The sequence below is a fragment of the Protopterus annectens genome, chromosome 2.part1, assembly GCF_019279795.1.
Source record: "Protopterus annectens isolate FY-2018-M chromosome 2.part1, PAN1.0, whole genome shotgun sequence".
NCBI lineage: Eukaryota > Metazoa > Chordata > Ceratodontiformes > Protopteridae > Protopterus > Protopterus annectens.
The window spans coordinates 1,539,246,215-1,539,273,734 of NC_056729.1; the positions used below are offsets into that span (position 1 = coordinate 1,539,246,215).

Below are 27,520 nucleotides of genomic sequence, written 5' to 3' on the forward strand. Positions count from 1 at the left end.
TGCAGGCAGGGGAAAGTCATTGGGACCGCTTTCTGTATGTTTGTGCTTTATATTTTCCAGCTTTGGAGGTGGAAGCACCCCCACTGTTTTGACCTATAAGAAAGTACAGTTTTGTACCTACCATAAATGTAGATGTTCGAGTGCTAATACAGCTGCAGTCATAACAGATGGGTTTTCCTGCCGTCATGTGGGTCCTCGGTCGGCCGAATTTCAAACTCTAGGTCCGGCGTCGGTTGTCGTCGCCTCTTCCCTGACGTCAGTGCGACACGGGTATAAAAGAACCAGCCGACGCCATTTTCTTCAGTTTTTCTTGCCCCAGATGTCAGGTGCCCCCAGAAGGAAGGCAATACATAAATTTATGTAATAATGAAATGCAATATAATCAAAAAACAGTAGTTGCAAGCAAATAAACCATAAAAGAAAACCCCAATCAGGTTGTATGAGGAGGTGTTAGCCATTAGGCCTGTCCCAAGAGGGGAAGGAGGGAGGGAAACCTGGACTGCAGCTGTATTAGCACTCGAACATCTACATTTATGGAAGGTACAAAACTGTACTATGTTCATCATGCATACAGCTGCAGTCATAACAGATGGGTAGAATCCCAAAAAAAAAAAAAAAAAGGGGGGGGGGCGGGGGGTGGTAGGCACTAGGTGGAGCTCAGAGGAGCTAGGATTCCCTGCAAGACTGCAGTGGCAAAGCCTGCTCTAGATTTGGAGTATAATTGTAGGTGATAGTGCTTGGAGAAAGTATGTACTGAACTCCAAGTGGCAGCTTCCAAAATATCTTTGGTAGGAACCCCCCTGAGGCAAGCTGAAGAGGTAGCTGTGACCCTTGTGGAGTGAGACCTGATTCCTGCAGGTACAGTTTTACCATGAAGAGAGTAACAAAAGCATATGCAGTGGCCTATCCATTTTGAGACTGTCTGTTTGGAAATAGGCTTCCCTTGAGCTCCTGTAGCATAGGACACAAAGAGTTGCTCTGATTTTCTGAAAGGCTTTGTTCTGTCCAAATAATAACGTAGCTGCCTGTGAATGTCCAAGGAATGTAGTAGTCTCTCCCCTTTGTTTTGAGGATTAGAGTAAAAGGTAGGTAAGTGGATAGCCTGATTCAAGGCTACCCTGGTTACTACCTTGGGCATAAAGGAAGGATTGGTCCGTAACGAAACTCTGTCCTGATGGAAAATGATGAAAGGCTGCACAGCCATGAGGGCTTGTAGTTCCGAAACCCTGCGAGCTGAGGTGATAGCCAGCAGGAAGGCTGTTTTCCAGGACAAATATTGCAGTTCTGTTGAAGCAGCTGGCTCAAAAGGAGGCAAGGTCAGTTTTTCTAGAATGAAATTGAGGTCCCAAGCAGGTACTGGTTGTTTCCTTGGGGGTTTTATATTCTTAGCCCCTCTGAGGAATTGTCTTAAGAGGGGGTGAGAGAATAAATGAGGATCAGTGTTGTATTCTGCAGAAATGGCTGAGGCATGTATTTTGATGGAGGAGAATGAAAGTCCACTGCTTAGCAACTCAGCTAGGTACTGTAATATTTGAGGTAAATTCCCTTGGGACCTTGTGAAATAGTTTCTGGGTCAGCCGCATGGCTTTTGTATAGGAATTGGTGTGAATAAGGAACCCGGTAATACCTGTCAGGCTTGACTGGAGCTGGAGGTAAAGAATCTGAGTTAAGGCAGGCCTCCGAATACACATCATCTAGTATGTCTAAGACAGGAGTTATAGCCAAAGGCCTGTGCTGAGGGAGCAAGAGGAAATCCCTAAGCCTTTTCTTGGAGTCTGAGTACTCTTGGCCTTCCCAGTGGAAGTGTTCCCCTTAAGGTATGTAAGGTTTCCCCAAAAGAGTAATCCTCAGGGGGTGGGGGGGGAGACAGAGAGAATGGACTCCTCTGCATCAGAATCTTCAAAAGGGGAGTAAGAATGTACCTGGTCTTCAGAATGTTCTGAAATAATGGAGACCTGGTCCAAGGAAGGGGATTCTTCCTCCACTCTGGGCCTTTTGTCCGGGGGGGGGGGTTGAGAATCCCTGATAAGAGTAATTAAATCCTCAGCCATTTTGAGCATCTGCTTTTTAGGCATGGGGCCTTGAGAAGGGCCCTGTGGAGCTTGTCTTTTGGTATGCATGGCTGCTTTGGACTTAGTGAAAGCCTTGATGGAAGAAGAAGAGGAAGGCCTGAAAACACCTTGAGAAGTGGCAGACCTGTCTAAACTCTGAGTTTCACCGCCAAGAGTGGCTTCGGTATCTGTAGTCGGGGTGTGGGCCGAAGAGCCTGCGACCTCAGGCACAGAAGACACCGCCAATGCAGTGTCATCGGTAGTCAGGGGCTGCGTAGGTGCCTCGCTGAGAACCGGACCACCTGTTGTCGGCTTTGGCGTGGTGTCGGTAGAAGTCGCGGACCTCGTATGTCGGTCCTTATCTTTGCGCCTTTTACTCAAAACCGGAGTCGGAGTATCCGACGACATAATGTAATTAAACTTTTTGCCAAAATAGTGTTGGGCGAACTCCGTCCGACGCTTAATAGTGCGTCTGTTGAATGTAGCACAAAAACGACAGGCTGAGACGACGTGGTCTGGGCCTAAGCAAGGAATGCAGAGGGAATGAAAATCCTTATGCGGTATTTGCTTCCCACATGAAATACAATTATTAACTTTGTCTGACATCGGTCTGAGGCAAGAAAAGTTTCCCCAACGGGGTACTTAGCTTTCAGGAAGACTTCGGTTGAAAAATATTCGTAATCTCAGGAGCTGGCCGACCGGCACTTGCGAACTGCTTCTGCTTCGGGCACCGCGCGGCAAGAAAGACTGAAGAAAATGGCGTCGACTGGTTCTTTATACCCTGTCGCTCTGACGTCAGGGAAGAAGCGACGACAACCGACGCCGGACCTAGACTTTGGAATTCGGCCGACCGAGGACCCGCCTGACGGCAGGAAAACCCATCTGTTATGACTGCAGCTGTATGCACGATGAACATTGAGGTTCATTCCAGGAAAAAAAAGAAACTCTCCTGTTATAGAAGGTATACAAAATACAGTGACTAACACCAATTCCATTATATGTCAATGGGAAGGGGAAAGTACAGTTTTGTACCTACCATAAATGTAGATGTCCGAACTGGATAGCATCTGCAGTCATAACAAGTGGGTTGTCCTGTGAGCAGGCAGCCCTGCGGTGACGGCCGGGAGTGAAGTCGGGTCCGGCTGCTGATGTCGTGACCCCTCCCGGTCATCTCTCCCTGTTGGTATTTATAAAAGCATCAGCCGGCGCCATTTCTCAGTGTTTCTTGCCCCCCATTCCAGTAGCCCTCTTCCCGCAGGGTAAAATTTGATAGATGCCAATGTTTCCAAATAGATAGAGAAAACACAATAAGGATATATGTACATATATACAAACAAATACACCATAAAGACTCCCCCCCACAGCTAGTATATTGAGGTAAACTTTTCGAGGTACCACAGGGGAAGGAGGGAGGGGGAGCCTGACTGCAGATGCTATCCGGATTAGGACATCTACATTTATCCAATAACAAGGAATAGTGGGAATACCACCAGCCAGAGGAGGAGAGGAGGATAAAGGTGTGTTTTGGTGTGTAAGTACAGCAGTGGCAAACCCAGTGTAAACCCTACAGAATAAAGAGGCAATAAAGAAGGCAAATTAAATGTATTAGCAAATGTATGCAGGAGGTCCAAGTAGCGCCTCAATAATGTCTTTGTGGTTGCCTCCTAGTATTAAGAAGGCTGTGGTAGTGGCTGTTACCCTTGTAGGAATGAGAGGTCTTATGTTCTGGAAATTGGTTTTCCATGGAAGGTAACAGTAGTATATACAGTTTTTAATCCATTTTTCCTTCCCTCTACAAAAAGTTGGTCAGTCTTTCTGCTATTTTTGTTCTGTCCAGTAGTAAGCGTAGCTGTCTATGTACATCAAGGTATGCAGTATTCTTTCCCTCTGTTTTTGTGGGTTGGGAGAAGGTAGGTAGGTGTTGGATTGTTTAAAAAGATACTCTGGATACCACCTTAGGCATAGGATGTTAGTCCTCAAGGACACTCTATCTTGGGGTGGAAGATTAGAAGGTTGCACTGCATTAAAGGCCTGTAGTTCTGAAACCCTCCTTGCTGAAGTAATTGCCCAGGAGAGAAGTTTTTTCCACAGGTGTTGTAGGTCTGTTGTGCTGTGCTGCTGGATCAAAGTTTCTAGTGTCAACTTTAAGTCCCAAGCTCTGAGGAACTGCCTGCAAAAAGTGTTGGAAAAAAAGGTGGATCAAAGCTGTATTCTGCTGAAAATAGCTGATACATGTATGTTGATGGAGGAGAGGAGGAGGACAGGCCTGAAAGAAGTCGATCAGATACTCAGAATGTTAGAGCATATCTATGTTTGACACATCTTTTCCTCTTTCGGTCTCCAAATGACAAACCTTTTTCCATTTTCCAGCATATAGTTCTTTCTTTGTTGAGGTCTGCGTGCTTCAAGAAATGTTTAGCCAGTTTTGGGGCTATCAGGATTATCTTTTTCTTCCTTTCCTTTTTTTTTGTAGTATTGTGTGTGTATCAAAGAGGTGGGAATGCATATGCTGTTAGGCCTTTCCCCAGTGAGGAAAGAAAGTGGTCGCACCCGTACTGAGGTGGTGGAATGTCCTTGGGCATGGTTTTTGGAGAGGTGATTGATGCGAGATCTGAATAGGTCTATCTGTGGCCATTTCCATTTCTCTGTCTCTTGAAGATAGATGTCAGATTGCAGCAGCTTCCATTCGTGGGCATCGGTTCTGCTCTGCTTAGTATGTCTGTATTGTAGAGTATTGTCCAAATATGCAAATGCCAGCAACTGAATAATATTTGTAGCTAGGTGGTCATTCTGCATAGGGGGTATGAATGAGTGCCTCCCTGTTTGTTGATGCCACACATGACTGTGGGTGTTGTCTGTCCTTATCATCAACTGGCCCCTGAGGAATGGTTTGAACTTTTGATGGAAGTTACTGTTGCTGCCATTTTATTTAGATTTTAGTGTGAGTGAAGCAGGTAGAGTGTCCCCTGATCGCATTTGTCCAGCATGTAGGTTTGTCCCCTATGTGGGCCCCGTCCTAGGTCTAGGCGTCTGGTGTGGTGGTCATGTGCAGTTGGGCAGGCTGGGAAGACCTGGAGGTTTGACTTCTGGCATGCCTGAGCCCACCTGTGGAACTAGTGGGTTTTCTGTTGGAAGACTGTGTTGTTGTGTTGGGTTCCTAAATTTCTGTATTAGCAGGACCATATCATATTTAGGTACCTGGTCTCCTTAGTTTCCTCATATGATGATGCCATGAAGCCCACTGGGTGTGCCACCATTTTAAAATTGTTTCTGTGTTAATTTCTTGCTGTTAACTTGTTGGAAGTGTTTTTTCTTTTGCTGTAGTCAGGAATGCCATTTGTTGTACTGTGTCAATTCAGCGCAAGAATGTCCTTGTTTGGGATGGTATCAGCTATGACTTTTTAAATTGACTGTTGTATCCCAGTCCTTGTAGCAAGTAATGACCTTTTTGTAAATCTGTTGTTGTCAGCTTTTTGCTTTTGTTGTCCCTGTAGCAGCAAGTCGTCCAGGTATGGGTGGGTAAATTTCCTGCATAATACTGATGCACCGCTTATTACTTGATGCCAGGCAGTTACTCTGGTAAAGGGCAATAAAGGTAGGGCGGCAGTAATGCAAAGAATGAGTATGCTGATGATCTGCATCTAATCTCCACTGCGATCTTGGTGAAGCCTTGAGGTGAATGAGGCCAGTGCAGGTATGCCTGATTGAGAGACCAGCCAACCAAGACCCCCACATGGGAAAAGAAGTGGGAAGGGCATTTTGATTTGGCATTCCTCTTTTGACTGGTAAGTGTGGGAGTGAAACCTAACCTTTTGATCTATGGTTTAAAAAATCCACTTCTTTTTTTTTGTGTTATAGTGCCAGTTCTTTGAAAATAAGGTTAACTTTCAGAGGGGAGGAGCTGCTATTGTTCCTGGTAGGCAGTTGATTATAAGTCCACTGTGGTTGTGCTGATGTAGTGGCAGTGGCTGTGTCTGTGCCTCTGTTGTTACCTCTTGCTGTCGCCCTAGTAGCACCCCCTCTGGATTGGTTTCTGCCTTCTGAACGGAACGCCCCGCCCTTTTGAAATTTTGTTTTTTCAGAAAGGAAAGAATTTTTTGGGCCAGTTCAGGAGTTACTACCACTTGGGGACCTGCTGGGCAGGTGTACCAAACAACTTGTCTTGTCCATAGGAGCATCCTAGCAACTTGGCTTTTTATGATCCAAAAAGCTTGTTCCTTTAGCCATGCATGCCTGTGCCTGTCATGGCTGATCTAAATAAAGCCTCCAGGCATCATCAGCCACATTTTAAGGAATGGTTGCTAACCTGTTGTATGTTATTACATCTCTGTTTTTAGTTAACTGATCACATAAACTCTTGGTATTGTATCATGTAAAAAACTGACAGTTTAAAGCTCTAGCTGAGAGAGAGTAGCTGAAGTGTACCTTTTTTACCCCCATCTGTCTAGTGACCTTGCTCTTCAGGAATGAGGTTTTTAGCTGTGGGTGCATGCTACTGCTTAGGACCCTGGGATATAGTTTCTGGGTGCTGAAATGGGGGCCTTGTAAAAGGTGTGATGAGAGTATCTGCACCCTGTAAAATCTGTCTGGTTTGGCAGGGGGGTGGGAGTCAAGAAATCTGAGAGCAAAACAAACATAGAAAGCGCATCATCCACCACCCAGAGAGGGCCGGAGGTATAGCTAAAGGGCTGTGCTGTGGTGCAGAAAGGAAAGGTCTAGTCTTTTTCTGAGAAATGAAAAAATCCTGTTTGCTGCCATTCCTGTTCTCGCATAGCTGCAAGGTTTCCAAAGAGAATTCCTTCTCTGGGTTGGTGGGAAGCAGCTGGAATGGATTCTTCTTCAGCATCAGAATCTTCAAAATTGGAGAAGGGAGCCTCAAGGCAAGTGATTTATGTCTGATTCATCAGCAGAAATCATCAGACACTGGCTCAGGGCTCTGCCCCTAGGTCTGGGGCTGCTGGGGCTGAGAGGCCCTGAGATTAGTGAATCTAGATCAAATTAAAAAAAATTAAATCTTCTAAGCATTTGAGAACTAGAAGCAGAAGAGGGCCTGGATTTAGGGGTACAGGCTGCACTGAGTTTGGCGTCTTTTTTTGGGCCCGGCTGCTAGCCTTAATGGCTGCTGGTGCTGGGGCAGAGCCTAGCAGCCTGCGTGCTAGGGTAGAGGCATGGGTAGGGATGGTGTCTGATAAGTCAGCCACCCGTAAAATTTAAAAGGTCTGTCAAATTGAATTCAAAATTGGCGAGCAGCCTCAGTAGGTTTATAGGTCGGCTGCACTTTCAGTTTTCTACGGTTTTGAAACCCGGTGACACTCTACTTCATGATTTAACTGTTTTGGTTTAGAAACCCATGAACCCAGGTCGTGTCTTCTCATCTTTCGATTTACGGAGATTTGGGTGGTAGGAGGATCTGGTCGCATGTAATGTCACATAAACTCAGTACCGAAAACTCCGACCGGCATGCTGAAATCCCGGCGGTAGCGTTAAATTAGGTTGAAAGAGGGGGCGGCGAACAGGCAGCCTGTACATATGACAAGGCAGAAACAAGGCGAACAGTAAGTAGGAAATTCAATTGGGTATTTGTTTCCCACAGGTTAAACAAGACAAGACTTTTTTCTGACATTGACTGGGGCAGAAAGAAGCCCCAGAGTACTTAGCTAGTATTCTCTTGGTAGTATGGGGTGAAGTAATCTCTGGATCCTACCCAACAACGCTGGCAAGCAGGAAGCCGCCGAGGCAAGACTTGACGAGAAAAGACTAGGAGACTGGCGTGGGCTGATGCTTTTTATACCCGAAGACCAACAGGATGAAATTCGGGTGCCGTCACGACGGACCGCCGAGCAGGACCCGGACTTTGGAATCGAAGCCGGCTGCAGGGGGACTTGTGACAGGACAAACCCACACATTACACCATTACTTCCTTATGTCTAGCATGACTCATGTAAAGGTTTACAATCAAAATGTTGAAGTGGATTCGGTCAAATCCACTTTGACGAAGTCTGGAGGTCGAACGCTAACAATGTTGAACTTGACATTTTCAAAGTACAAATCTCACCCTTATCTTGACCCATTTGTTCAGAGGTCGAATTCAGGATGTAATTTGACAATGTCGGAATTTGGCACTGTGATATTTTGCAGATGTAGGTCGATGATGATCATTCGAGAGAGTCTGCTTCAACATTTTGATAGTAAACCTCATGTAAATATATGGATTTTGGAAAAGAAAAGGGTTGCAGAAAAACAAGATCATGTTAACATGTTAAGCTGGAATGGCAGCCATTTGTGGAAAAGCATATTAAAATTCTATAACAAGCACTAAGGGTGATGGTGAGGTGTTAAAATAGCTCAGAAAAAAAAAATATTACAGCAGTTTGCATTGTCACCTCACAGCAAGAGGTTCTCCAGTTTGATTCTTGGCTGGGGTGCCTTCTTTGCAGTCTGCATGTCCTCCCTGCATTCGTGTGGGTTTTTCCTGGTGCTCTAGTTTCCTTCCACGTTACAAAGACCTGCATCTGGACTGCTTCTTTCCGGGTCTCTGCTGAACACTGACTCATTCCAAGTCAGACTTTCCCTGTAAACAAATGTTAAATAAATTTCTAAGGTGGCATTTTCCTTTAAGTTGCAGGGAGTGTGGAGAGTGCAGGGAAGCTTTTTTTTTTTTTGTAAGACTTTGTGTTTTGAGATCTATGTTATGGGCCTGCCCCCCACCCCATGTTTGTTGACAGTTTTATAAATCCATATATAAATATTTTGTGTATGTGTGTGTATATATATTACACACACACACATTTTTTATATATATATATATATATATATATATATATATATATATATATACACACACACACACACACACACACACACACACACACATATGGATACATAGATATTTATATGTTCATACATACATAAGATAAATTCCCCCACGCTAGCACACTAACTCATCATAGCAATAATTATATTAACTCAAGCATATAACCTTCCACATTTTCATAGGTTGGTACTAGGCTATCAGCCCTAGGGCCTATACAAGCCTAGCCATAACAATTCCCTGGATATTTCTTCCCACAATATTTACTTCCCTGGACCCCTGTCTACCAGGGCGACTGACCCCGGGGTGAATTTTCTATCTCCCATCCAATCATCAAGGTTCCTTTTGAAGAGGGCCAAGGAGGCGCTCTACTTGACATGTATGGGCAGTCAATTCCAGAGTATGGGGAGTCTCTGGGTCAGGAACCTATCCCTCCAGCATGTTTTGTTCATTGTGATGACAAGGTTTCAATCCCTGGAGCGTGCGACTCTGAGGGATTGGGATTTCTTTAAGTGGAGCATGTCCAACAGCTCAGGGTTTGACACGGCCTTGCATGTTGAGCAGAGATCACCTCTGAGTAGACGATATGCCACAGAGTAGAGCTGGAGTTTTTTTTAGACGGTCAGCATATGGCATCTGCTTTAGGCCTGTGATTCTTTTAGTGGGGTACTTCTGCGGCCTTTCCAGCAACCCCTGTAACATGCAGAAATGTAGCACACAGAATGTTTCCAGACTTCTCATACATATAACTTGCAATAAAAAATAAATGGAATTTCTGAATCCATTTGTAGTTCTCAGACAAACTGCCCTGTAAAGAGAAACTTCCTACAGTCTGTACATGCATCTTGGCTTACAAGAAAGACAAAGTAACCTATTTATAACCACATCTGACGCAATGTAACGTTTGGTATTAAAAATACAAATGAGATGGGAAGTGAGCTACCAATTATGTTCACAGGCATATGGTCCAGAAGACCATTAAGACGTCTGGCACAATTCTCCAGTGTCCCTAAACACGGTCTTCTTAATTGATTTATTCACAGCCACACAGTAGGCAAACAGAGAGATTCAAACAATGGACTACAACAAGCAGTACCAGGTCATAATCTTAATCCTAAATGCTTCCTGACAGACTAGGTGGAGATGCAGGGGAATAAGCAACATAATTAGGGTGGGATAAAGGGGCAACTGCCCCAGTTGCAAGGTGCTGATGGGTAAGATGGGGAGATGCTAATCTATCGGTAGTGCAGTAAAAGTATTCATTTCTGTACTAGCATGTCTGAATGTTGCTACAGAAATGAATTTTGATAATGTTTTCTGTAGTGAGCAAGCAGCATGTTACAGTTTCCAGCTACAGTTTTAACAGCAGAAACCATCTTTTTTGCTTGCCCCACAAGTTGGGGTTGACCAGCACAGGAAAGGGAACTGATTGGCTCCTGAGTTTTAACTCATTATGGCTGGGTGACGTCTGTACGTGTTTCTGCAGTTACATCCTACGGACGCCTCTAAATGTCAAGTACTGCGTGTTCATAATTTTAAAATCATGACATATACAATGCATTAAAAGATTTTATCTAAAAGCTTACACAATGGTCAACACACCTGTGTTGATATCTGACCTCTGTCCAGTGCAGGTAAACATACAATAAATTGTTCATATAATACTTATATTGTCTTAAATTTCATGGTTTTCTAAGCAGCTCAACAACCAAGTGGCACAGACAGAACTGCTTAGCCTTACATGAAAGTTCTCAAATGGATGAACAAAATACTGCTAACACTATGTGTAACTTGAGCGGTTTACAAAACATGGTACACTTAACAGTTACCATGCTTACTGTGACTAGAAAAATCCAGTTTAAGGCCTAGAACCAAAACAGTACTAACACTATAAAAATAGTTTGTGCTGAGTTTGCCATTTACACTTCTTTAGTAACCCCTACGGTTTCAGAGATAACTACATTTACTTGAAATGTGAAAACAATTGGATTCTATTAAAAAGTGTAAGCTCCACCCACTGGAAGTTACTGCGCAAACTTCAAGAGCTCCATTGGAAGGAATGTGTTAAGAGCACCAGACAGATTGGAATTTACTTTTTTTTTTAGTTGTTTTTGGAGTTGAAGGGTGCCAGATCAGGGGAATAATACAAGGTACCAGATTGAGCCAGCCACGTCTCTGAGGAGAATGAACCCAGGACCTGGTTGCAAAGCATCATTAGTTTACAAGAAACTATATTACGTGAATAAAGATTACCAATGTTTCTAAAGAAATATACTAAAACTACAGGGTGCTTTGAATCTCCAAACAAAATATAACCTATTGTACTGCCACAGAACCTAGGAGTAAAGTCATCCATAGTTAGGATACTTTCATTATAGGAAAAATTTAGTGAAACCAATTCAGAGAATTCTGCCTTGCTGAATTTCATAATGAACTATCACGGGCTTAAAACTTGTGAGATGACAGTACTCTGAGGACCTTTCCTTTTTTTTTTTCTATTATCCCTTTTTTTTTCTTACATATATTCCACTTTTTTAGCAGAGTTAAAACTTGCAGGTTTAACTTACTTTTTTTTCCAGAGTGTGAAACTTTTACAGAAGTGCATAGCCCATGCCTGTATTAAGTTATCACCAAAGACTCCAAAAGGCACACAACAAATACCATTACGGAAGGAAGACTAACCTATCTGTTGTCCTGTAGACTGACATATAAAATACCAAACATTAATCGCTGGCAGTCAGCAAGCTGCTTTTAGAAAGTAAATACAATTACTTTTACAAAGTTAAACTGCATTTCAAGTAAAAGTAAAAAATAATCTTACCAAAATTTAAACTCTGGTAACCTTCTAATGAAGGGCCGAAATTCATCATTCTGCTTAGTAGGCAGTGAGGGTCCATCATCTAAAAAAAAATTTTAAAACATGCTGAACAGCAGCAGTCAAAAAGAACAGATATTCAACAAAAAATAAATTAACACTCCTTTACTAAAGCATGCTCACAATGTACTGTGGTAGAATTAAACCACCTTCCAAATGTTTATAATGGTTGAATCTATTTTCAGCGAAACTAAGCATGTAGTCTCATCTTCAGTTAACTGCAATGTGTACCCGTGTGGATAATAAGGGAAATAAATACTTGTATTCAGAAAAAACTGTAAACTGAAAACCTTCACTAAGTCCATATTTAATGCTTTCAGATCCCATACATGGAAAAGGAAAAGATGCCAGCTGATGGAAGCACTTATGAATCCTAAACCTTTATACTCTTTAAATTATAACTGCCTAATCCAATGTCAGATTCCAGGTGTTACTAACAGGCTTTTATCCTGCTGCAGCAAAAGTACAGAAGTAGTTTGTAAAACTGACTAAGGTTGCTAGACAGTCAATTCCCACTAAGTCTCCATCCCAAAAACTATTGCTAACTGGACAAATGTGGTGGATGAAATGTTCAGTTGTGTAAGTCACACCAAACCATAACAGATGATGTTTGAATTTCTCACTGCTGCAGTAGCCTTTAGGCTTTATATGTGGTGTCCTGCCCAAGACACAATTGGCCAGCTTCCGAAAGCTCTGGCCCTCTTCCACACCTCCACTCCGACTGCTGACTGGACAGCCTCAAGGAGGGAAAAAAGTCAGTAATCAGAGTGGAAAACCTCCAGGACTTTCTAGCCTTAAAGTAAGAAGCAGAGCACTCATCCTGAACTAAACATAAAATAAATAACTTTTTACATGGCAAGGGGAAAGGTGGGATGGTGCAGCTACCACAGCAATGAGGAATTTGAGCAAATAATGTTATGGACAACTGCAACTTACACAACTGCAGTATGCCCATCATTCCCACTGCAGCAGTAGCCTTTAGGCTACGGGAAGTTGATTACCAAAGCAAAGCCAGTCCAGGATCTAAACAAAAGAATCCACTACATAATTTCTTATACAAGTGTATATGGAAGACCAAGTAAGCCCTCTCTAGAAAGCTTCTAGTCTACCATTTTCCAATATGACAAAGAATACAAGACCCTCACGCAGTGTACCTTAATACTACCTGAATAGTAGTTAATCATGGTGGGCATAACAAAAGGCAACAGACAAGTACAATCCGGTACTGACACCCTTATCCAAACAGAAGGCTCAAGAGGGCTAACCCACCAAGACAGACAGCAACTCAGTCATCTTGAGATGTCAGATCAAACAGTTAAATAGAGTTTTCCTTGTAATGAACCTTAAACTGGCCTTATGTGCAAGTTCAGACGGAGATGAGGTTAACTTTCTAGCACAAAGTTCAGACCCCGAGAAAGAGCAACCTGTTTGCAAGGTGATTTCAAGTGAAACATTTCTATCAGAAAAGTACAGCTGTGTACACTTACCATAAATGTAGATGTTAAAGTGTATTCAGTGTTAGTCATTACACTTGGGATACCTGCCTGCAGGTAGCCCTCAGTCGGCCCGAATACCAGAGCCTTACGATTTCTGCGTCGGATGCCGTCGCCACTTCCATAACGTCAGTTCATCAGGGGTATAAAACAGACAGCCGACGCCAGTACATCAGCTTTTCTTGCCCCAAATGTCAGGAACCCCCCAAATAGGAAGATACTATATGGTGGGAAACACCACCAGTAAAAAGTAAATACCACTGCCATTAAAAATGGCCATAGAGAGGAGAGGTAGAAAAGATAAAGAAAACCAGGGGGCTGGAGGAAGGGAAACCAGGACTGCAACAGTGAATACACTCAAACATCTACATTTATGGTAAGTGTACACACAGTACAGTTGTGTACACTTACCATAAATGTAGATGTTCGAGTGTATTCACTGTTGCAGTCATTACATTTGGGTTATCTGACTGCAGGTAGCCCTCAGCCGGACTGAATATTATAGTCTTGGGTCTTGCATCAGATGCGGTCTCTTCTTCTATGATGTCAGGTCGTCAGGGGTATAAAGCATGCAGCCGATGCCATTACATCAGTTTTTCTTGCCCCAGATGTCAGGTGCCTCCATAATGGGAAGCAATTATATATAAGGTTACACCTCCAACAAAACGCAAATACACCAGAAAGCTGAAATACACTAAACAAGAAGAAAGGTATAGCCAAGAGAAGTAAGGGGGCTAAAGGGAGGGAGGGTAAATTACAGTTTTGTACCTACCATAAATGTAGATGTTCGAGTGTACACCCTGCTGCAGTCATCACACTTGGGGTTATCCTGTCGTCAGGCGGTCCCCGCAGTCGGCCGGAATTCCAAAGTCTTGGTCCGGCGTCGGTTGCTGTCGCTTCTTTCCTGATGTCAGTGTGCCAGGGGTATATATAATGTAACCAACGCCATTTTCTTCAGTTTTTCTTGCCCCAGATGTCAGGTGCCCCCAAAAAGGTGGTCAGTAATTAGTACCAAATTAAGTAATTTTTGTACAAACACAAAATCCCTCCAGCTATAAGCAAATACATCAGGAAGGTATTGTAGAGATTTAGCCAGTCAGATCAGAGGGGATGGAGGGAGGGTAACCTGGACTGCAGCAGGGTGTACACTCGAACATCTACATTTATGGTAGGTACAAAACTGTACTATGTTCATCGTGTTACCCTGCTGCAGTCATAACACTTGGGTAGAATCCCAAAGCTAAGGATGGGTGGAGAAGTTACAGAGGGTTAGAGGAGGCTACAAGGCCCTGCAGAACTGCAGTGGCGAAGCCAGCCCTAGTCTTAGAGTAAAGTGGTAAGTGATAGTGTTTGGTAAAGGTGTGTACAGAACTCCAAGTTGCAGCTTCCAAAATCTCCTTGGTTGGAACCCCCCCCCCCCACCGAGGAAGGCTGTAGATGCAGCTGTTGCCCTGGTAGAGTGGGGCCTAATGGTAGCAGGAACTGGTTTTCCATGATGGGTATAGCAAAAATGAATGCAATGTCCTATCAATTTGGAAATGGTTTGTTTTGATATAGCCTTCCCTTGTGAAGCTGTAGCATAGGATACAAAGAGCTGGTCAGATTTTCTGAAAGCCTTAGTTTTATCCAAGTAGTAACGAAGTTGCCTGTGAATGTCTAAGGAATGCAGGAGTCTTTTTCCTTTGTTCTGTGGATTTGGGAAGAAGGTGGGTAAGTGAATGGTTTGATTTAAAGCCACACTGGAAACCACCTTAGGCATGAAGGAAGGATTAGTTCGTAGAAAAACTCTGTCTTGATGGAAAATGAGGAAAGGGTCCACTGCCATTAGTGCCTGCAACTCAACAGTGGGTACCAGTGCTGGCGTGGCTAGTCTAGGGCTATGAGTATCAGTCGTGGTCTCTCCTTTCTGACCTTCAGAAGCACCTTTGTGAGGAGAGGCAATGGAGGGAAGGCATATACTGTCAGATTTTTCCAACTGAATGAGAGTTCATCCATTTTCCAAGCTTGATAGTGATGTGTCCTTGTACAAAATTTTGTCAGTTGATAGTTTTGAGGACTGGCAAACAGGTCTATGTCTGGAAGGCCCCGTTTTTGAGTTATCATTGCAAATACTTGTGGATCCAGTTTCCACTCGTGGGGATCCATGATGTTTCTGCTGAGGTCATCTGCCAATGTGTTCTTTTCCTGGCAGGAATTGAGCTTGTAACTGAACTTGGTAAGCCAGAGCTGTGTTCCACAAGGTCATTGCTTGCCTGCATAGAGGGTAGGAGTGTGTACCCCCTTGTTTGTTTATGTACCACATTACTGTGGTGTTGTCCATCCTTATTGCAAGTTGTCCTGGATGTAATAGATTATTGAAGGCTGTCAGAGGATTCTGTACAGCTAGCATCTCTTTTTGATTGATGTGCAGATTCCTTTGTTCTGCAGTCCATACACCTTGAACGCACTGTCCTGCCATGTGTGCCCCCCAGGCGTAGTCCGATGCATCTGTTGTCATAGTTTGCCTGGCGGGGGACAAGGTGAAAGCTGACCCTTGTTGAGGTGACATGCCTGTGACCACCATAAAAACTCCTGTTGTAGGCAGGGAATGAGAGATATCATTGTGTCCAAGCTGTGGCTGTGTTGAGACCATACGCTTTTTAGGTACCACTCTAATTTCCTCATATGCAGCTTTGCAAATGGTATTAGTAGTATGCAAGATGCCATGAAGCCCAAGGCCTGCAGAATTTTTCTTGCAGGTAGTTGGGTCTTTGTTGTCATTGTTTTGAAATATTGAGTCAGTTGTAGTTGTTTGTCTGGCGTCAGATAAGCCTTCTGGGCCGTTGTATTCAAGCTGGCACCCAGGAATGTCATATTTTGTGAAGGTACTAGTTTTGACTTCTTTTCGTTTACTGTGTACCCCAGGCAACTTCGAAGATGTTTTACAAAAGCCAGATGTTGTAACAGGATGTCCTTGCTTTCTGCTTGGATGAGGCAGTCGTCCAGGTATGGGTATATTTGAATTCCTCTTTGTCTGCAGTATGCAATTACTGGTGCCAGGCATTTTGTGAAGACCCTGGGCACAGTAGATAAGCCAAAGGGCAGTGCAGAGAATTGGTAATGGGTTGAACCTGCAATGAAACGGAGGTATCTTCTGCAACTTTGTCTGATAGGGACATGCAGGTATGCCTCCTTGAGGTCCAACGTTAGTAGCCATGCTTTCTTGCCCAACATGGGAAGAAGCTGCTGTAGTGTTAGCATCTTGAATTTGGGTACTTGTAAGAAGGTGAAGGTGTTTAGAGTTGAAAGGTCCAGAATTGGTCTCCAGGCATTGTCCTTTCTGGGAACTAGAAAGAGTCTTGAGTAAAATCCTTGGCCTTGCTCTCGAGTAGGTACCAGTTGAATGGCTCTCATGTCCATGAGAGCTGTAATTTGTTTTTCTGCCTCTGCCCATTGATTTTGTGGCAGGTTTGTCATTCCTCTTTTCATTGGCAAGGTGTGAAAATGGAATCTGTATCCTCGTGAAATTATGTCTAGGACCCATTTGTCCTTTGTGACAATGTGCCAGTTGTCTGAAAAAGGTGCGAGTTTTCCTCCCAAGGGGGCTGCCAAGAGAGTGTTGCTTGGCCAGATGAGGTGCAAGTCATTGAGCTTGCCTTCTGGTAGTTTGGGACCTGTCTTCTCCTCCCTTCTGTGTTGCAGTGCCCCATTGGCGAGGTTTGTACTGGGCTTGTGGCTGTCCTCTGCCTCTTGGACGTCTGTATTTACCCCTCTGTGGTCTGTCAGTAGCTGGAAAGGACCAATTTTTTGTTGGCCAATTTCTGCTGAAGCGAGGGAGCTGTACCTGTAGGAAATCTTTGACTGTCTGCATAGATTTTGCCTTATCCTCCATTTTCTTTAAGACTTCTTCTGCTTTAACTCCAAAAAGAACATCCTGTCGTAAGGGAGCATCTAGAAGCTTTGCTTTAACATGATCAGGCAGAGTTTGTTCCTTTAACCAAGCATGCCTACGTATAACAGACCCAGTGACAGCTGCTCTGCAGGAAGCCTCCAAAGAATCAAATCCACATTGTAAAGTATGTTTGCCCACCTGTTCAGTTGCATGCAACAGAGCCTGCATTTCTTTCAATTCAGACTGAGGGAGTGTGCTCATTTTTTGGTTTAACTGAGACATTAGAAATTGCTGATATTTTAGCATGTGAAATTGGCAATTTAGTGCCCTCATAGCTAGAGTGGCTGAGGTGTAAATCTTTTTCCCCCACCTGTCTAGTGCTCTGAGTCCCTTTCAGAGGGTACAGGATTTTTTGCCATAGAAGCCTTAGCCCCTTTGGGACCATGGGAGATGGTCTCTGGATCAGCAACAGGGCTTTTATAAAGAAATTTGTGGGAATCAGGCACTCTATAGTATCTGTCAGGTTTGGCCAGAGCAGGAGGCACAGAATCTGGGTTCAAACTGGATTCTACGTAAACATCATCCACAATGTCTAAAACTGGGGGGATGGCAAGTGGTCTGTGCTGGGGGAGTAAAAGAAACTCTCTGAGCCTTTTCTTTGAGTCAGAGTAGTCCTGACCTTCCCAGTGAAAATGTTCCCTCATAGTGTGTGAAGTTTCCCCAAAGGAGTAGTCTTCAGGAGGAGAAGCTGAGGGAATAGAATCCTCAGCATCAGAATCTTCATAAGGGGAAAAGGAGTAATCTTGGTCCTCAGAGGAGCCTGAGGAAATAGACACTTGTTCAGAGGAGGCATAATCTTCCTCTTGTCTAGGCTTTTTGTCGGGTGGGGGTTGGGAACCCCTGATTAAAGAGATCAAATCTTCAGCCATTTTGAGCATCTGTTTCTTAGGCATGGGGCCTTGAACTGGAGAGTGAAGTGCAGTCTTTTTAGTTTTAGTAGGAGTCTTGGTCTTAGGATACGCTTTTATGGTGAGCGTCGTTGGTCTGAAGACGCCTTCAGAAACCGAAGGTGTTTCTGCAGCACCGACATCTTTGTCAGCAGTGTCGTCGGTAGGGGCTAAACAAAATGGCTGTGTTGGCCTAATACTTTCTGCCAAAAGTTCCAAAGCGGTCTTGGGTTCCAGATCTGCGGTAGTCAGGGGCTGCATCGGAGCCTCACTGAAGATCAGTGAACCGGAGACCGGACCAGCCGAGGCCTCGGAGTCTGGCTTGGGTCTAGGCTGCCTGTCCTTATCCTTGCATTTTTTTGTGCACGCCGGTAGTCGGTGGCTCCGACGGCATAGGGTAGTTAAATTTTCTACCGAAGTAGTGTCGTGCGAAATCAAAGCGTCTTTTTATAGTACGCTTATTAAACCTAGCACAAAAACGACAACCAGTGACATCGTGGTCTGGGCCTAGGCAAGGTATGCAGTAAGAATGAAAATCCTTATGAGGTATTTGCTTCCCACAAGAAATACAATTGTTAACTTTTTCTGACATTGGTCTGAGGCAAGAAAAGTTTCCAACGGGTACTTAGCTTTATTGAAGACTTCGGATCTGAAATTCGACTTCGAAAATCTCAGGAGTCGGCCGACCGGCACTTGCGAACTGCTTCTGCTTCGGGCACCGCGTGGCAAGAAAGACTGAAGAAAATGGCGTCGGTTGCATTATATATACCCCTGGCGCACTGACGTTAGGGAAGAAGCGACAGCAACCGACACCGGACCAAGACTTTGGAATTCCGGCCGACTGCAGGACCGCCTGACGACGGGATAACCCCAAGTGTGATGACTGCAGCAGGGTAACACGATGAACGTCCAGGACTGCAACAGTGAATACACTCGAACATCTACATTTATGGTAGGTGTACACAACTGTACTATGTTCTTCGTGTTTCACTGTTGCAGTCATTACATTTGTGTAGATTCCCAAAGCTAAGGCAGGGAGGAGGCAGTTAGAGAAAATTAGGACCAGCTAGTACGCCCTGTAAGACTGCAGTGGCAAAACCTGCTCTGGATTTAGAAAAAATTGGCAAGTGGTAATGCTTGGTGAAGGTATGTACAGAGCTCCAGGTAGCAGCTTCTAGGATGTCCCTGGTAGGGACACCTCTGAGAAAGGCTGTAGAAGTAGATGCAGCCCTGGTGGAATGTGATCTTATCCCCTGTGGGGTAGGATTTCCAGGGTGCTTATAGCAGAAATGGTGCAATGGCCTATCCACCTAGAAACAGTTTGCTTTGAAATGGCCTTCCCCTCTGCCCCAGCAGCAAAGGCAACCAACAGTTGTTCAGTTTTTCTGAGAGGCTTAGTAGCGTCCAAATAAAATCTAAGTTGTCTGCGCTCATTCAAAGAGTGCACAATTCGTCTCCTTTGTTCTGTGGATTAGGGAAGAAGGTTGGCAAATGAATGGACTGATTAAGGGCCACACTGGATACCACCGTGGGCATAAAGGAAGGGTTGGTCCTCAGGGACACCCTGTCTGCATGGAAGGGCTCCACTGCCATGAGGGCCTGTAATTCAGACACTCTTCTTGCTGAAGTGATGGCTAGAAGGAAGGCCATTTTCCAAGAAAGGAATTTCAACTCTGCAGTTGCAGCTGGCTCAAAAGGAGGTAAAGTGATCTTTTCCAATACAAAATTAAGGTCCCAGGCTGGAGTAGGGGCTTTCCTGGTGATCTTAAATTTTTGGCCCCTCTGAGGAATTGTTTCAGCAGGTGGTGAGAGAAGAGTGGTGACTCAGTATTACAATGTGCTGAAATGGCTGAGGCATGAATTTTAATTGATGAGAAGGAAAGGCCCTTGTGGAGCATCTCTGTTAAGTATTGAAGAATATGCAGTAAGCTGGGCACTGTTGTGCCCATGTCCTGAGTCTGGCTCCAGGAACAGTATCTTTTCCACTTTTCAGCATAGGATTTTCTAGTACTAGGCCCTCCTTGCCTCCAGAATGACATCTAGCACCTACTTACTGAGGGATGCTATTGGAGAGCTCAGGTAATTAGCCAGGCTGCAAGGTTCAGTGTTTGAAGCTGGGGGTGCAGAATCTGGTCCTCCTGCTGGGACAGCAGGGAAGGGGTCAGAGGCAGGTGCCATAGTTCCAGCAGTGACACACTGTGCAAGAGGGGATACAAGTGCTGGTGTGGCCAGTCTGCAGCAATCGGTATTGTCCTTGGTTTGTCCTGTTTGATCTTTAGCAGAACTTTCGAGAGGAGAAGCGGGGGGGGGGGGGAGGCATAAACTGAGAGGCTTTCCCAGGTGAAGGACAGGGCATCCACTTTCCAAGCTTGTCTGTGGGGGAGTCCTTGTGCAGAATTTGTCGAATTGGTAGTTGTGAGGGGAGGTAAAAGTACAGTTTTGTACCTACCATAAATGTAGATGTTCGATCCACATTGCTGCAGTCCTTACACTTGGGTAGTCCGCTGTCCTCGGTCGGCCCGAATATCAAAGTATTAGGCTGACGTCGGTCAAGGCGCTTAAGACTGACATCAGGACATCAGGGTACAAATGCGCATGACCGACGTCATATCCTCAGTCTTTTCTTGCCCCAGATGTCAGAAGACCCTAAAAAGAAAGGTCAAAACCAAAAGACAGCAAAAACCAACCAACCACCCTTGCACTAATTATATGTACAATATATACAATATACACAATATTTACAACCCAACCCACACAAAGTACAGTTTTGTACCTACCATAAATGTAGATGTCCGAACTGGATAGCATCTGCAGTCATAACAAGTGGGTTGTCCTGTCGTCAGGCAGCCCTGCAGTCGGCCGGATTCCAAAGTCCGGGTCCGGCTTCGCTGATGTCGCACTCCTCGGCGTCATCTCTGTTGGTCTTGGGTATAAAAGCATCAGCGGGCGCCATTTTCCTCAGTGTTTCTTGCCCCAGATGCCAGTAGCCCTCTTGCAGGCTAAAATTTGGATAGATGCCAATGTTTCCAAATAGATAGAGGTAAACACAGCAATAAGCATATATGTACATGTATACAAACAAATACACCATAAAAGACTCCCCCCCAAAAGCTAGCTATTTGGAGGGTAAACACCCTAGGAGTACCACAGAGGGGAAGGAGGGAGGGTAATCCTGACTGCAGATGCTATCCAGTTCGGACATCTACATTTATGGTAGGTACAAAACTGTACTATGTCCTTCATGGATGCATCTGCAGTCATAACAAGTGGGTAGAATACCATAGCCAACTAGGGGAGGAGGATAAAAGTAGATTATGGTGTGTTTAGGATCCCTTGCAGTACAGCAGTGGCAAACCCTGCTCGGGATCTGGAATAAAGAGGCAAATTATAATGCTTGGCAAATGTATGCACGGAGGTCCAAGTAGCCGCCTCAATAATGTCTTTGGTTGCCACTCCTCGTAAGAAGGCTGTGGTAGTGGCTGTTGCCCTTGTAGAATGAGGTCTTATGTTCTGTGGAATTGGTTTTCCATGGAAGGAGTAACAGTATCGTATGCAATTTCCTATCCATTTGGAGATTGTCTGTTTGGAAATAGCTTTTCCTTCCCTTCCTGTTGCATAGGCTACAAAGAGTTGGTCAGTCTTTCTGCTATTTTTGTTCTGTCCAAGTAGTAGCGTAGCTGTCTATGTACATCCAAGGTATGCAGTATTCTTTCCCTCTGTTTTGTGGGTTGGGAAAGAAGGTAGGTAGGTGGATTGCCTGGTTTAAAGACACTCTGGATACCACCTTGGGCATAAATGTTGGATTAGTCCTCAAGGACACTCTATCTTGGTGGAAGATTAGGAAGGGTTGCACTGCCATTAAGGCCTGTAGTTCTGAAACCCTCCTTGCTGAAGTAATTGCCAGTAGGAAAGCAGTTTTCCATGACAGGTGTTGTAGGTCTGCTGTTGCTGCTGGTTCAAAGGGTGATAGTGTCAACTTTTCTAGCACAAAGTTTAAATCCCAAGCTGGTAATGGTGGTTTCCTTGGAGGTTTTACATTCTTGATTCCTCTGAGGAACTGCCTGAGCAAAGGTGCGAAAAAACAGGCGGATCAAAGCTGTATTCTGCTGAAATAGCTGATGCATGTATCTTGATGGAGGAGTAGGACAGGCCTGAATGAAGAAGTTCGGCCAGATACTCCAGAATGTTAGGTATATCTATGTTTGACACATCTTTTCCTCTTTCCGTACTCCAAATGACAAACCTTTTCCATTTTCCAGCATAGTTCCTTCTTGTTGAAGGTCTGCGTGCTTCAAGAATAATGTCTTTAACTCTTTGGGAAAGTTCTGGATTAGCTGCTGCTATGTGATGTTCCATGCAGTCAGTTGCAGCGTTTTAGGTTTGGATGTATGATGCTGTAGTTGTTCTGAGTTAACATCAAAGGCATCAGTGGTATTGGCCACATATTGTTCGAGACATGCTCTTCAGTAGTGGGTACCAGTGTTGTCTTGGCCAGTTTGGAGCTATCAGGATTATCCTTGGGCGTTCTTTCCTTATTTTTAGCAGTACCTTGTGTATCAAAGGAAGAGGTGGGAATGCATATGCTGTTAGGCCTTTCCAGTTGAAGGAGAGTGAGTCCACTTTCCATGCTAGTGGGTGGAATGTCCTTGTGCAGAATTTTTGAGCTGGTAATTGAGAGGTGATGCAAATGGGTCTATCTGTGGCATCCCCCATTTCTGTGAGATGCTCTTGAAGATGTCCGGTGCAGCTTCCATTCGTGGGCATCCGAAGTGGTTCTGCTTAATATGTCTGCCAGAGTATTGTCTTTCCCTGGTACAAATATTGCCTGTAACTGAATGTTGTAGCTGAGTGCCAGGGTCCACAGCTCCAAGGTCATTCTGCATAGGGGGTATGAATGAGTGCCTCCCTGTTTGTTGATGTACCACATGACTGTGGTGTTGTCTGTCCTTATCATCAACTGGCCCTCTTTGAGAAATGGTTTGAACTTTTGGATTGCCAGTTTTACTGCCAGCATTTCTTTTAGATTGATGTGCAGGTGAAGTTGATCCTGTGTCCACAATCCTTGCGCATTTGTCCAGCATGTGGGCCCCCCATCCTAGGTCTGAAGCGTCTGTTGTGATGGTCTGGCTTGGTTGACATCTGCGAAAGGGTAGGCCTGGGTTTGACTGGCATGCCTGAGCCCACCATAGGAACTCCTGTTTTAAGCATGGAATTAGTGGGATTTCTGTTTCTAGACTGTGTCTGTGTTGGGACCATAAATTCTTTAGGTACCACTGTAGTTTCCTCATATGTAGTCTGGCAAATGGGACCAAGATTATGCATGATGCCATGAAGCCCAAGGCCTGTAGAACTTTTCTTGCTGTTAACTTGTTCAGTTTTGTTAGTGCCAAGAAGTAAAGAGGAAGTTCTTTTGTTTTCTGTAGTCAGGAATGCCATTTGTTGTACTGTGTCCAATTCAGCCCAAGAAAGTCCTTGTTTGGGATGGTATCAGTCTTGACTTTTGTAAATTGACTGTGTATCCCAGTCCTTGTAGCAAGTAAATGACCCTTTGTAAATCTGTTGTCAGCTTGCTTTTGTTGTCCCCTTGTAGCAGGCAGTCGTCCAGGTATGGGTAAATTTGAATTCCTGTAGTCTGCAATGGGCGATTACTGATGCCAGGCATTTTGTGAATACTCTGGGCAGTAGATAAGCCAAAGGGCAATGCTGAGAATTGATAGTGCTCTGATCCTGCAAGAAATCTGAGGTATCTTCTGCAGATTGGTCAGATGGGCGTGCAGGTATGCCTCCTTGAGATCTAGAGTTACCAGCCAAGACTCCTTGCCCAGCATGGGAAGAAGTTGCTGTAGGGTCAGCATTTTGAATTTTGGGACAATGATGTATGTATTTAAGGTGGACAGGTCGAGAATTGGTCTCCAACTTTTTCCTTTCTTGGAACTAGGAATAGTCTGGAGTAGAACCCCTTTCCTTGTTCTGCTGTTGGCACTCTTTCCACAGCTCTCATGTTTGCTAACTCCATTATCTGGCGTAGAGCCTCTGTTTTTTGATTTGGAGGTAGATTTGGCATTCCTCTTTTGACTGGTAAAGTGTGGAAGTGAAACCGGTAACCTTGATCTATGGTTTGTAAAATCCACTTGTCTTTTGTTATGTAGTGCCAGTTCTTTGAAAATAAGGTTAACTTTCCGCCTAGAGGGGCTGCTATTTGTTCCCTGGTAGGCGGATTTAGGATTAAGTCACTGCGGTTGTGCTGATGTAGTGGCAGTGGCTGTGTCTGTGCCTCTGTTGTTACCTTGCCACTGTCGTCCTCTGTAGGCACCTCCTCTGGATTGGTTTCTGCCTCTGGAACGTCTATTTCTACCCCTTTGAAATTTTGTGGAGTCAGGAAAGGACCAATTTTGGCAGGCCAGTTCCTGCTAAACCTTGGGGTTGAACCTGCAAGAAATCTTTAACAGTTTGAACAGATTTTGCCTTTTCTTCCATTTTCTTCATAACCTGCTGGGCAGGTGTACCAAACAAACTTGTCTTGTCCATAGGAGCATCTAGCAACTTAGCTTTAACATGATCCGGTAAAGCTTGTTCCTTTAGCCATGCATGCCTTCTTATCACTGTGCCTGTCATGGCTGATCTAAATGAAGCCTCCAGTGCATCATAGCCACATTTTATGGTTGCTAACCTGTTGTATGTTATTTACCATCTCTAATACATATTTCTTATCAAGAGATTCATCAGTGGTTAGTTTTTAGTTAACTGATCAAGCATAAACTCTTGGTATTGTATCATGTGAAACTGACAGTTTAAAGCTCTAGCTGAGAGAGTAGCTGAAGTGTAGACCTTTTTACCCCATCTGTCTAGTGACCTTGCTTCCCTTTCAGAAGGAATAGGGTTTTAGCTGTGGTCGTGCTACTGCCTTGGGACCCTGGGATATAGTTTCTGGGTCTGCAAGTGGGGCCTTGTAAAGGTGGTGATGAGTATCTGGCACCCTGTAAAATCTGTCTGGTTTGGCAGGGGCTGGGGTAAAGAATCTGGAGCGGAGCAAACATCATTGAAAGCATCATCCACCACAGAGAGAACAGGAGGTATAGCTAAGGGCCTGTGCTGTGGGAGGTGCAGAAAGGTCCTAAGTCTTTTTCTGGAGTCTGAAAAATCCTGTTGCTGCCATTGGAACTGTTCTCGCATGGCATGCAAGGTTTCCCCAAAGGAGAATTCTTCTGGTGGGGAAGCAGCTGGAATGGATTCTTCAGCATCCGAATCTTCAAAATTGGAGAAGGGAGCCTCAGGCTGATCAGTTATGTCTGATTCATCAGCAGAATCATCAGCAGAAACTGGCTCAGGGGGCTCTGCCCTAGATCTCTTCTCAGGGGGCTGAGAGGCCCTATCTGGGTGAGGTTGAGATCCTCTAATTAAAGAAATTAAATCTTCTGCCAAAGAAAGCATTTGAGAACTAGAAGAGGGCCTGGATGTGGGGGGTTTAACAGGCACTGATTTAGTAGTCTTGGCTGCTTTAGCCCTGGCGAAGGCCTTAATGGACATGGCAGCTGGAGGCCTAGCAGCACCACGTGCTGGGGTAGAGACATCCAAGGGGATGGTGTCTGATAAATCCACCACCGTAGTGGGTAAAATTTCTGAGGTCGATTCAAGAGTTGTAGCAGGGGCCTCAGTTGTTAGAATAGGTTCAGCTGTACTTTGAGCAGTTTTCTCGGTTTCGGCGAAACCGAGACACTCATGATTTGCTTTACCGTGGTTTCGGCGAAACCGCGGACCGCGAGTGTCGGTCTTTATCTTTGCGTTTTTGGGGTAGTCGGAGGATCCGGCGGCATAATGTACGCAAAATCAGTACCGAAAAACTGTTCTGCAAACTCCGACCGGCGCCTAAGCGTTCGTCGGTTAAAAAAGCACAGGCGAACAGGCTGCTACGTCGTGGGCTGGGCCTAAACAAGGCAGACAGTATGAGTGGAAATCTTTATGAGGTATTTGTTTCCCACAGGTTAAACAATTGTTAACTTTTTCTGACATCGGCTGAGGCAAGAAAGAGTCCCCAACGGGTACTTAGCTTTAGAAGTCTTGAAGTAGTATTCGGTAGAAGTAATCTCTGGATCCGACCGACGGCACTTGCGAACAGCTTCTGCTTGCGCCACGCGCAAGAAAGACTGAGGAAAATGGCGTCGGCTGATGCTTTTATACCGAGACCAACAGAGATGGCGTCGGGAGGAGTGCGACATCAGCGAAGCGGACCCGGACTTTGGAATCCGGCCGACTGCAGGGCTGCCTGACGACAGGACAACCCACTTGTTATGACTGCAGATGCATCCATGAAGGACATCCGCCTCTAACTACAGAGGGGAAGGAGGGAGGGTAAATTGGACTGCAGCAATGTGGATCTTCGAACATCTACATTTATGGTAGGTACAAAACTGTACTATGTTCTTCATCTCACATTGCTGCAGTCCTTACACTTGGGTAGAATCCCAAAGCAGAGGTAAGGGAGGATGGCAAAACTATAAAGCAGTAGGAGCTGCCAAAATGCCCTGTAAAATTGCAGTGGCAAAACCAGCCCTAGATTTAGAGTAAAGTGGAAGGTGATAATGCTTAGAGAAAGTATGCACTGAACTCCAAGTAGCTGCCTCCAAAATATCTTTAGTTGCCACCCCTTAAAAGCTGTAGAAGTGGCAGTAGCCCTAGTGGAATGAGGCCTAATCCCAGCTGGAATCTCCTTACCATGATGGGAATAACAGAAAGCAATACAAAACCCAATCCACTTAGAAATAGTTTGTTTTGACACAGGCTTGCCCTGAGAACCCAAAGCAAATGAAACAAATAACTGCTGAGACTGCCTGAACCCTTTAGTTCTGCTCAAATAATATCGTAACTGCCTGTGTACATCCAAAGTGTGCAAAATCTTTTCCCCTTTATTTTGGGGGTTTGCATAAAAAGTAGGCAAATGAATAGTTTGGTTTAAAGCCACACTAGAAACCACTTTAGGCATAAAGGAAGGATTAGTGCAAAGATACCCTATCCTTATGGAAAATTAAGAAAGGCCCAACCGCCATAAGGGCCTGTAATTCAGAAACCCTTCTTGCAGAGGTAATGGCCAACAAAAAAGCAGTCTTCCATGATAAATATTTCAACTCGGCAGTAGCTGCAGGCTCAAAATGTTGTAGAGTGAGTTTCCCCAACACAAAATTGAGATCCCAAGCAGGAGTAGGAGCTCTACGTGGGGGTCTTATATTCTTTGCCCCTCTAAGGAATTGCTTAAACAAAGGATGAGAAAACAATGGTGGGTCACAGTCATAGTGAGCAGAAATTGCTGCAGCATGAACCTTAATAGAAGAGAAGGACAAACCTTTGTCCAGTAACTCAGTAAGATATTGAAGAGACACACTTAAATTAGGCTCAGAAACATCAAATTCCTTTGCTGTACTCCAAAATAAAAATCTCTTCCATTTATCTGCGTACACTTTCCTTGTACTAGGCCTTC

General features: G+C 44.6%; 1 protein-coding gene across 4 annotated transcripts in view; it reads right to left on the reverse strand.

Moving 5' to 3' along the window:
• The window catches only part of RER1 (retention in endoplasmic reticulum sorting receptor 1), a 560,749-nt gene that overhangs the window by 199,509 nt on the left and 333,720 nt on the right, over positions 1-27,520 (reverse strand). For all 4 annotated transcript variants that reach the window (XM_044062997.1, XM_044062998.1, XM_044062996.1 and 1 more), the window contains exon 5: positions 11,684-11,762. In XM_044062997.1, the coding sequence (XP_043918932.1) occupies positions 11,684-11,762 (79 nt within the window). The remainder of the gene's footprint in view (positions 1-11,683; positions 11,763-27,520) is intronic.